Genomic DNA, 12,317 nt, shown 5'->3' with positions numbered 1-12,317 from the left:
GCAGAAAAATCCTATTCAGACCTGAGAGGGATCCGGGCAGCTGTCAGTGAACCGTGCAGGCGAGGACTGGTGGTGCGCGGGGCTCCCCCGCTCCGGGCTGTGACAGGAGTGGAATGCGGCCTGGGAGATGGGGCAGCCCCGGCGTCCACCGCCGCCGCTGTTTCCACCTGGTGGCCCTGGACGCCGGGGCTGCCCCATCTCCCAGGCCGCATTCCACTCCTGTCACAGCCCGGAGCGGGGGAGCCCCGCGCACCACCAGTCCTCGCCGGCACGGTTCACTGACAGCTGCCCGGATCCCTCTCAGGTCTGAATAGGATTTTTCTGCCCCGATTAGACCCCCCGATGCCCCATCATCCCCTCACCTCCATCATCCCCTCACCTCCTCTCTGCCCCCATCGCTCTCGGGTCCGGCAACCGCAGGGGGGACAGCATGCAGCAGACGCTGCTGTGCCCTGCTCCCCCTGCCATCAGCCTTACTCTCTCCATCTTCCCCCCGCAGCATCTCCAAGCCCGTTCCCCCACAGAACGCTGCTGAGCTGCTGCTGGGGGAAAGAAGGAGAGAGCTGCGGTGACTGGTGCCGGGACATTGCTGGGTGATAGCAATGTCCCGGCACCCAAAGCAAAAGTTTATTAAATTTCTCCCCCTCCGGCGTGGGGGCGGGGGGGAGAGAGAGCTGCACACAGTTCTCCTGTCCACTCACTGTGCGGTCTCTCTCTCCTCCCCGGTTCTCGGGCTGGGACCTCAAGAAAATGGGTAGAGCCTAGAATGTATCCTCTCCTTTGAGTTTCTCACTGTAGGGGATACATTCTAGCATCTTCAGTAGTGAAAACGCTAGAATGTATCCTCTCCTTTGAGGCTCTCACTGTAGGGTATACATTCTAGCATGTTCAGTACTGAAATGGCTAGAATGTATCCTCTCCTCTGAGCCATCCTCTCCTTTGAGTCTCTCACTGCAGGGGATACAGTCTAGCATCTTCAGTACTGAAATGGCTAGAATGTATCCTCTCCTCTGAGTTTATCCTCTCCTCCGAGTCTCTCACTATAGGGTATACATTATAGCATGTTCAGTATTGAAATATTTAGAATGTATCCTCTCCTCTGAGGGTATACATTCTAGCATGTGTAGCATTGAAATGTCTAGAATATATACCCTCTTAGTACTCAACATGCTAGAATAAATCCCCTATAGTGACTCAGAGGAGAGGATACATTCTAGCCATTTCAGTACTGAAGATGCTAGAATGTATCCCCTGCAGTGAGAAACTCAAAGGAGAGGATATACTCAGAGGAGAGGATACATTCTAGGCATTTCAGTACTGAACATGCTAAATGTATCCCCTGCAGTGAGAAACTCAGAAAGGAGGATACACTCAGAGGAGAGGATACATTCTAGCATGTTCAGTACTGAAGTGTCTAGAATGTATCCTCTCCTCTGAGTTTCTCACTGCAGGGTATACATCCTAGCATGTTTAGGGCTATGTTCACACACAGGGAGGCATTTATTAAGTCCGGCGTTTTTTACGCCGGACGTAAAAATGCCCCCGCGGACTGCCTCTACATAAATCCCGTGCGCGCCGTTGCGCACCGCCGAAAACCTACGCCAGCTGAGGACTGGAGTAGGTTTTCGGCGTACATTTTGGCGGAACGGATGATAAATCGCGCGGACTCTGAGTCCGCGCCCTCCGTTCCGCCCACTCTCCGCCCCTTTTCCGCCCCCTGGCGTACTCGGCGGAAAGTGCCGATTTGCGAATATTTTATTCGCAAATCCGCCATGTTTGCTTAAAAAAAGACGCAAATCGGCACTTTCCGCCGAAAATCATCCATTCGCCGGATGATACATGTGGCCCATAGTATTTCGGTCATTCTTTCTTCAACCAAAACCGAGTGCTGTGTTTTATGTGTGAACATAGCCTAGTAATGTAAAGTCCATCGAGTATCCTCTCCTCTGAGAGGGCATACATTCTAGAATGTTTAGTACTGAAATGTCTGGAGTGTATCCTCTCCTCTGAGAGGGCATCTCCACCAGGTGTATCCTCTCCTCTGAGAGGGCATACATTCTAGCAAGTGCAGTTTTGAAAGGTCTAGACCACAGGTGTCAGACTTCATCCCTCGGCTGTTACAAACTACATTTTCCTTCATGCCTTACTTGTCCAGACATGGTGGGAATTGTAGTTCTGCAACTGCTGGAGGGCCTGAGTCTGACATCTCTGGTCTAGAATGTTCTCTTTTCTAACTGCAGGGTATACAGTCTAGTATGTATCCTCTCCTCTGAGCGTATCCTCTCTTCTGAGCTTCTCCCTGAGCGGGTCATATTATACAGCATGATTAAGAGGTGAAAGCGAGCGGTGATGTTTTAGGTCAGTGCTCGCTTCCCCTTTGTTCCCTGCACATTTTCTGTGTTATTACACACACAGACAGTGACTGGGGGAACTGCGGGCAGCTGCGGGAGGGGCAGCCCAAAAAATCCTTAGATTGTTCAAGCTGCCCATTGTAGACAGCAGCACTATCGTGATCTGGATTACTCGACCAGTTTGAAGACCACAATCAGCTGATAACATGGGTTATTACACCAAATGATTATCAGACGTAACGGCCAGGAAACCTTTGGTGTAATACACCATTGTCTGTACAAGGACCAGGACTGGTGTGTGGGGTCTGTATACAGGGGAAAGGACTGGTGTGTGGTCTGTATACAGGGGAGAGGACTGGTATGTGGTCTGTATACAGGGGGAGAGGACTGATGTGTGGGGTCTGTATACAGGGGAGAGGACTGGTGTGTGGGGTCTGTATACAGGGGAGAGGACTGGTGTGTGGGGTCTGTATACAGAGGAGAGGACTGGTGTGTGTGGGGTCTGTATACAGGGGAGAGGACTGGTGTGTGTGGGGTCTGTATACAGGGGGAGAGGACTGGTGTGTGGGGTCTGTATACAGGGGAGAGGACTGGTGTGTGGGGTCTGTATACAGGGGGAGAGGACTGGTGTGTGGGGGGCTGTATACAGGGGGAGAGGACTGGTGTGTGGTCTGTATACAGGGGTGAGGACTGGTGTGTGGGGGTCTGTATACAGGGGGAGAGGACTGGTGTGTGGGGGTGTCTGTATACAGGGGAGAGGACTGGTGTGTGGGGGTGTCTGTATACAGGGGATAGGACTGGTGTGTGGGGGTGTCTGTATACAGGGGATAGGACTGGTGTGTGGGGGTGTCTGTATACAGGGGATAGGACTGGTGTGTGGGGGTGTCTGTATACAGGGGATAGGACTGGTGTGTGAGGGTCTGTATACAGGGGAGAGGACTGGTGTGTGGGGGGTCTGTATACAGGGGGTGAGGACAGGCGTGTGTGGGGTCTGTATACAGGGGAGAGGACTGGTGTGTGTGGGGGGGGGGTATCTGTATACAGGGGGAGAGGACTGGTGTGGGGTCTGTATACAGGGGGAGAGGACTGGTGTGTGGGGGGTCTATATACAGGGGGAGAGGACTGGTGTGTGGGGTCTGCATACAGGGGAGAGGACTGGTGGTGGGGGGTCTATATACAGGGGAAAGGACTGGTGGTGGGGGGTCTGTATACAGGGGAGAGGACTGGTGTGTGTGGGGTCTGTATACAGGGGCAGAGGACTGGTGTGGGGGGTCTGTATACAGGGGCAGAGGACTGCTGTGGGGGGTCTATACAGGGGAGAGGACTGGTATGTGGGGTCTGTATACAGGGGAGAGGACTGGTATGTGGGGTCTGTATACAGGGGGAGAGAACCCCTGTACACAGACACTCCACACTGGTCCCCTCTCCCCCTGTATACAGACCCCACACACTAGTCCTCTCCCCCTGTATACAGACCCCCCCCACACCAGTCCTCTCCCCCGTATACAGACCCCCCCACACACACACCAGTCCTCTCCCCTGTATACAGACCCCACACACCAGTCCTCTCCCCTGTATACAGACCCCACACATCAGTCCTCTCCCCCTGTATACAGACCCCACACACCAGTCCTCTCCCCCTGTATACAGACCCCCCCACACACCAGTCCTCTCCCCCTGTATACAGACACCCCCACACCAGTCCTCTCCCCCTGTATACAGACCCCCCCCCCACACCAGTCCTCTCCCCCTGTATACAGACCCCCCACACCAGTCCTCTCCCCCTGTATACAGACCCCACACACCAGTCCTCTCCCCCTGTATACAGACCCCACACACCAGTCCTCTCCCCCTGTATACAGACCCCACACACCAGTCCTCTCCCCTGTATACAGACCCCACACACCAGTCCTCTCCTCCTGTATACAGACCCCACACACACCAGTCCTCTCCCCCTGTATACAGGCCCACACACCAGTCCTCTCCCCATGTATACAGACCACACACACCAGTCGTCTCCCCCTGTATACAGACCCCACACACCAGTCCTCTCCTCCTGTATACAGACCACACACACCAGTCCTCTCCCCTGTATACAGACCCCACACACCAGTCCTCTCCCTCTGTATACCCCTCCATGCTACTATGGATATTGCAGCTTCCTTCACTCTGTTTCTGCACAGTGAATGGTGCAGCAGCTCACTACTTCCTACTTCCGGTCGAGGCCCCGCCCCTCCTGGTGACATCACACCTCAAAGGAGAGGATACACTCTAGCATCTACCAAGAAAATGGCGCCGCCACCCGCCCCATGTACTGTAGCTGTGTACTGCGCATGTCTATGCACATGCGCAGTACACAGTGACGGAGCCTCCAGTGAAGTGAACCAGACGGACTCCGTCGGTTCACTTCAATGATGTGGAGGTGCCGTATAGTGTCTGTGTGTGTGTCGTGAAATGACGTCACACACAGACACTATAAACATGGCAGCCCCCTGTGCAGCAATACATTTTAGAAAAAAATACTGAAACACTACATTAAAAAAAAAAACAAACATCCTACAGACTTATTTATACTTATTACTTTTCATTAAAAAATTATCAAAAATGTGACACTGTCCCTTTAAAGGAGAAGTCCGGCCAAAATTAATTTTTGATATGTTGTTACTTATGAAAAGTTATACAAATTTCTAATGTACATTAATTATGGGAAATGCACATATACTGCTATTTCCCTTAATTTAGTAGATCAGGAAGTGTTAGAAATATCTCTGAAGAAGTGACGTCACGACCCAGGGTGTAATTCCTATGGAGTGTCCAGCAGGGGGCGCTCTCTATATAGAAGTCTATGGGACTTTATTGTTTCTATGGGTTTCTATGTAATGTAATGTAATGTAATGTAGTGTACAGTGCTTTATTGAATGAATACATCTATGGAATACTTTGGGGAGCAAGTGTCCTTGCTCCCCAAAGTATTGCATAAATGTATTCATTCAATACATTCAATACACAGTAAGCCCGCCGATCCGCCGCATTCCCGCCGATCCGCCACACGCTGATCCGCCGCATTCCCGCCGATCCGGACCATATACATTGAACTACAGCTCCCATCATCTGCTTCTAGTATGAACAGGTGATGGGAGCTGTAGTTGGGTAAGGGATATCACATGCCGCCGGGCGCAGGGGTGAGCCGCTCAGTACACAGGAGCGCTCCCCCCTCCTCCTCCTCCTTCCGTGATAACTTCCGCCTATACCAATGCTGACTCCCTGCCTGGCCGCCGCTCTCCGCTCTCATATACCGGCTCCCGGCATCAGCGCGGACACCAGGATGCATCGGGAGCCGGTATGTATGGGGGGAGAGCGGGAGAGCGGCGGCCAGGCAGGGACTCAGCATTGGTATAGGCGGAAGTTATCACGGAAGGAGGAGGAGGAGGGGGGAGCGCTCCTGTGTACTGAGCGGCTCCCCCCTGCGCCCGGCGGCATGTCATATCCATTACCCAACTACAGCTCCCATCACCTGTTCATACTATAAGCAGATGATGGGAGCTGTAGTTCAATGTATATGGTCCGGATCGGCGGTAATGCGGCGGAAATTCGGCGGAAATGCGGCGGATCGGCGGGCTTACTGTGTATTGAATGTATTGAATGAATACATTTATGCAATACTTTGGGGAGCAAGGACACTTGCTCCCCAAAGTATTCCATAGATGTATTCATTCAATAAAGCACTGTACACTACATTACATTACATTACATTGAAACCCATAGAAACAATAAAGTCCCATAGACTTCTATATAGAGAGCGCCCCCTGCTGGACACTCCATAGGAATTACACCCTGGGTCGTGACGTCACTTCTTCAGAGATATTTCTAACACTTCCTGATCTACTAAATTAAGGGAAATAGCTCTATATGTGCATTTCCCATAATTAATGTACATTAGAAATTTGTATAACTTTTCATAAGTAACAACATATCAAAAATTAATTTTGGCCGGACTTCTCCTTTAACAATAGGTGGCACTAGAAAGTTTTCTTTCTTATGATAATTTTTCTGTAGCTATTTTTCTGTAGTTTCCCAGGGGACACTAGTCTAAAGACGTCTTACCGGCTGGCTCACCGCAGGGAGTATCAGTACCTTTGAGTGTGTTAGTTAAAGGTACAAGCAAATACATAAACAGTATGTTTCCTATGAGCATTTACATTACCTGCCTCTGGCAATATCCTTTTCCTTTGCCGTATCCAGTTAGATTTAATGTATGTATGTTAAATGAATGTAACTGGGCAAGAGTCTCAGACAGAGCAACATACAAGGCTGATCTTTCGGCAGGGCTGACTTCTGGCAGCGTGACATCTCGGAATATGCGTCCCTGACAAAGACAAAGGAAGACAGATCAGCCTCTAAATGGCAGAACACCACTATATGCCACAATAAGCTGATAGATATAGACATATACAGCTCTGGAAAAATATGTCACTATGACACCTCAGAAGTTTTGGAATAGACAAAAAACAAAAAAGAATAAATAAATTATATATATATATTTTTTTATAAATCAGAGGATGTTTTTAGTGGTATCATTTTGTAGTACATGTAACACTTTATTTTCAGGGAGGTGGGATTAGGAAAAAACAGTCATTATGGCACAATTTTTTAATGCCTTTTTTATGTCATACTTTTATTGCTCAAGTCATTATGTATTCAGTGATAGTTAGCTTTTTAGTAAATAGAGCTTTGTTTGTTGTATTATAATTTCTGTGTGTGTACTTTTTCACAGTATAATACATTTTTTCACTATCCCACGAGGGGACTAGCCTATGCGATTTTCTAACGTTGGGGGAAGATAAGGATAAGGAGATGAATTTCAACTCTCAATCCCTTTGTTCTCAGGGTGATAAGCCAAGTGGAATCTGGCAGTGGTTTACCTTCCCTCTTTATGAAAACTGGTGCACCCTCAACCAAGTTCAGCAAGTGTATGGGGAAGGATAGTTATGATTATTGGACAAACTGACATCTAAAATGTACAGTATGGTTGGCTTTATATTAATAATAATATAGGTTGTGCAGATACATGTCTATGGCAATCTTACAACACGAGAGCATGAGTGGGTGTCTCAATAACACCACAATATGGAATGACAGGAATATAATGTTGGAGTGCTGTTGGATTTACAGCTGTTCATCACATGTCAGGGTGACTCAGAAAACTACTGCAAGGTAAGCACAGATATTACAGGAATGAGGGTTTGCAAAAAATAAAAAATTAGGCATGCATAGGAAAGTCCAGCTTTACTATGGAAAGAGAGTGCAAAGAGATGGGAAAATATCCAGGAAAAAAAATTGTGCAAGTTGTAATCCATTTACTAAAGATGCAGAGGTGCCTAAGGATTGTAATGGTTAGTGTCTAATGCTAGGCACATGTCTGTCACAATGGTAGGTCTGTGTCCCTCATGTAGTACCTGGACGTGCTCCATCACATAAAACTCAGTGCCGATAACCGACACATCTCTGCAGTAAAGTAAAGGCTTTGGCACAGGAAATCCAGCGGAAAATAAAGCCTGCTGTACCTCATATTCTCTTTCAATCTAAAGAAAAACAGTACGAAAAATACAGGAAAAGGTTAGAATATTGTTTGTGTACAAAATGGTGGTTTTGACTCATGTTTAGTAGTGTAAGGGTGCGTTCACACGTACAGTATTCGCAGCAGATTTGATATCAATGTAACTAAATAACTGAACACAGCATCAAAGCTGGAATAATTTTTTATCTGCTTTGAAGAACTCTTTTTTTTTTTTTTTTTCGTCAGGACCCCCTAACAATAAGCTGATCTCAGGATGTGTTACTGCTGTGACCCCCAATGGCCAAATATAATCTGTAGGGGAAGCCTGCAGCAAATGCCTTATCTTCTTCAGTCAAGGTCTTTGTGCCAGGCTAAAGCCACCGAGGACTGCCCGATTACTTGTGGGGTTAGGCAGCCTGAAAGTGATGACAGGTTCCCTTTGTATTAGGGAATCACAGACATAACAAGTCTTCTGGAGAAAGAAATGCTTAGTAGTCACTATTCAAGCTTGCTCATAGGTAAGGGTCCTAAACAGTTTCCTATTTGCCACTAGATGTCAGCAAACACCGGGTCAAAAAAGAACTCTCAGAGTAAAAACACACAGCAAAACTTACTTTGATCTTGTCAAAATTGTAATGCGCTATTTTCTATGTAAAACCTTCATGCAATTAATCATACTTTACCCGATGAGCTCCTGGCAGCAGCGGACCATGTGGTTTTTTCCTTAGAACATACTTTTTCTGACCTTTCTGCAGGAAGAATGTAGGGTTGGACTGTCCAGATCTAGAATTATAAGGATTATAAGTTTTATTATATATATATATATATATATTTATTATTAATTATTATTATTATTATTATTATTATTATTATTATTATTATTTATATGATAAGAATTATAAATTCATACATTTCATAAAGTCCATTTTACTAACAATTTGCCTGGGTATTCTAACCAGTCTCCGGATATACAGCCAGGCACTGTGGGGCACATTTATTAAACAGAAAAGCCACTGAAAAAAGCAAGGAGGGGAGAAGATGTGGCCTCCTCCCTCTAGAAACAGGCATAAACCATGCAGAAATCAGGGGTAGAGTTCTATTCAATTCTTTCGACAGGCGTAGGCATGCACCTCTTAGTAAATCTAGCTGGGTAAATGGGGGCGGGGCTTTATTCAAAATTGGAGTATTAGTACACCAGTCCAGGATGATCCCCTGAGTGTCCTGACATTTTTCTATCATAGACTTGGATGGTTTTTATGACTAAGCATTAGGAAAAACCTCTTACATGTCACAGAGACAGATCAAAACTTTCAGTTGAGGTCTGGGTGTTCACACCCCACAGGTCATTACAGTCAGGAGAAGAGCATAATCTCCAGCTGCAGGAAGCCAGCTCCATTATAAGTCCATGGAGCCTGTCTTGTGCAACTGAACCCAGATCAGAGGGAGCCGGGAAGTGAAGCGCACAACCTTACACTTTTCTCGGCTTGTTCTAATTATCATGGGGTCTAAATACCTGGGGCCCTTTTGGTAATTTGTCTGTTGGACGCATTATGGACAATCTCAGGTCTCCTACTGCAATGAAGATTCAAAGAGGAGCTGTAGCTCTGCATTTGTGCCTCACTCTGGCACACCTCACCACTCCCTCCTCCTTCTCATGAATAATCAGTGCTGCCCAGCCTCCTGTTCACTCAGCTGTCAGCCAGTGTCTCTAATTGCAGATCAGTCCTCTGTAGACAGTTTATGTCTGAAAGAAACACTCAGTGTTGGAGCTGTGGTCTAGGGGTAACTCACCTGTCTAGAGGCCACCAGCAGTGCAAAGATGAGAAAAATAAAAATATTTTTGTATTAAAAAAAAAACTAAACTAATTTAGCCTAAGGCTATGTTCACACTACGTATATTTGAGGCTGTATGTTTGAGGCTGTATAGCAACCAAAAAAAGGAGTGGATTGAAAACACAGAAAGGATCTGTTCACATAATGTTGTAATTGAGTGGATGGCCGTCATTTAATGGCAAATATGAGCTGTTATTTTAAAACAACAGCTGTTGTATTGAAATAATGGAAGTTTTTTACCGTTATATGGCGGCCATCCACTCAATTACAACATTATGTGAACAGAGCCTTTCTGTGTTTTCAATTCACTCCTGGTTTTGGTTGCTATGAGGACCTGACATGAGGACCAAATACAGCCTCAAATATACATAGTGTGAACCCAGCCTTAAAGTGTAACTGTCATTTCATGTGACTTTTCAGGATAAGCTGTCCTGTGTATACATATATTTGAGGAGCAGGCCTGGATTTGACCATTCTGTCACTAGTATATGCCATTTCTCCCCTTGTTACCATCCTGCAAATTCCATCTCTGTGTCTTCTTTCCCTATACTCAGTTGCTCTGTGGATGCAGACCGGCATTTGTGATGCCTCCTACACATCCTGCAATCTTATCTTACTGTAGCAAACCTTCAGGAGTTCCCAGACCACCAATGAGCAGTGAGCAGTGTAGCAGTGTTTTCTATGGCCAGAAAGTCTGTATATTGTACAGGCTGCTTCTCATCCCCCTTCATCTATATAATAAAATCAAAGTCTGTCTGTCTGTCTGTCTGTCCCAAATAGACTTCCAAACGCCTGAACCGTTTGACCCCAAATTTTGCACACAGATACATTGGGTGCCCGGGAAGGTTTTAGCGAAGGTCCCGTCCCCGCCAGATGTACAGGAGGGGAGGGGGAGGGGGAAGAGTGGCGCCCCATAGAGATGAATGGGAGAATCTCCTCACTGCAAACACAGGTGATATAATTAGCTGCAGCAGACACGGCAGTTGGAGCCTTAGCAACCAATAGGATTACTGCTTTCATTTTCACAGGGAGCAATGGTTCCTAGGGAAGCTGCCTCACAACATCCACAGTAATAACTGGTAGACCCCCTACTCCATCTATACAGTACATGTATATACAGGACCCCCTACTGCATCTATACAGTACATGTATATACAGGGCCCCCTACTCCATGTATACAGGACCCCCTACTCCATCTATACAGTACATGTATTTACAGGACCCCTACTCCATCTATACAGTACATGTATATACAGGGCCCCCTACTCCATGTATACAGTACATGTATATACAGGACCCCCTACTCCATCTATACAGTACATGTATATACAGGACCCCCTACTCCATCTATACAGTACATGTATATACAGGGCACTACAGGTATACCAAACTGTGACTGGATAACACTGCCACAACAGACCTGACCAATACCGCCATACTGTGACTGGATAACACCGCCACACCAGACCTGACCAATACCTCCATACTGTGACTGGATAACACCGCCACACAAGACCTGACCAATACCGCCATACTGTGACTGGATAACACTGTCATACCAGACCTGACCAATACCGCAATACTGTGACTGGATAACACTGCCATACCAGACCTGACCAATACCGCCAAACTGTGACCGGATAACACCGCCACACCAGACCTGACCAATACTACCATACTGTGACTGGGTAACACTGTCATAACACACCTGACCAATACCGCCATACTATGACTGGAAAAACTGCTATACCAGACCTGACCAATACCGCCATACTGTAACTGGATAGCACTGTCGTACCACACCTGACCAATACCGCCATAATGTGACTGGATAACACTGCCATACCATACCTGACCAATACCGCCATACTATGACTGGATAACACTGCCATACCAGACCTGACCAATACCGCCATACTGTTACTGCATAACACCACTATACCAGACCTGACCAATACCGCCATACTATGACTGGATAACACTGCCATACCAGACCTGACCAATACCGCCACATTGTGACTGGAGAACACCGCCACACCAGACCTGACCAATACCGCCATACTGTGACTGGATAACACAGCCATACCAGACATACCCAATACCGACACGCTGTGACTGAATAACACCGCTATACCAGACCTGACCAATTCCGCCATACCCCCTCGAAAAGACACCAGATTTTCTGGCAAGTCTGAACGGGAGGGTACTGCCCCTCTGCAAGGTGCTACCCTACGCACCAGACCATGGGTGCCTAATGGTAAATACGACCCTGCAGGTATACAGGACACTACAGGTATACAGGACCCCAAAACTATACATTACAGGTGCACGGGACCTCCACCAACTATATACTACAGGTATACAGGACCCCAAAACTATACACTACAGGTATACAGGACCTCCACCAACTATATACTACAGGTATACAGGACCTCCACCAACTATATACTACAGGTATACAGGACCCCAAACTATACACTACAGGTATACAGGACCTTAAAACTATACACTACAGGTATACAGGACCTACACCAACTCTATACTACAGGTATACAGGACCCCAAAGCTATATACTA

The 12,317-nt window shown here is 47.0% G+C and overlaps 1 protein-coding gene across 1 annotated transcript in view; it reads right to left on the bottom strand.

Moving 5' to 3' along the window:
- ACAD11 (acyl-CoA dehydrogenase family member 11) overlaps window positions 1–12,317 on the bottom strand; it is a 97,594-nt gene that overhangs the window by 80,767 nt on the left and 4,510 nt on the right. Inside the window, exons 2-4 of the mRNA XM_069958350.1 lie at window positions 8,592–8,691; window positions 7,808–7,933; window positions 6,556–6,717 (exon numbers count right to left, since the gene is read on the bottom strand). Of these exons, the coding sequence (XP_069814451.1) occupies window positions 6,556–6,717; window positions 7,808–7,933; window positions 8,592–8,691 (388 nt within the window). The remainder of the gene's footprint in view (window positions 1–6,555; window positions 6,718–7,807; window positions 7,934–8,591; window positions 8,692–12,317) is intronic.

This window comes from Dendropsophus ebraccatus, chromosome 2, assembly GCF_027789765.1.
Source record: "Dendropsophus ebraccatus isolate aDenEbr1 chromosome 2, aDenEbr1.pat, whole genome shotgun sequence".
NCBI classification, from domain to species: domain Eukaryota; kingdom Metazoa; phylum Chordata; class Amphibia; order Anura; family Hylidae; genus Dendropsophus; species Dendropsophus ebraccatus.
This window is presented reverse-complemented; position numbering and strand designations above follow the sequence as displayed.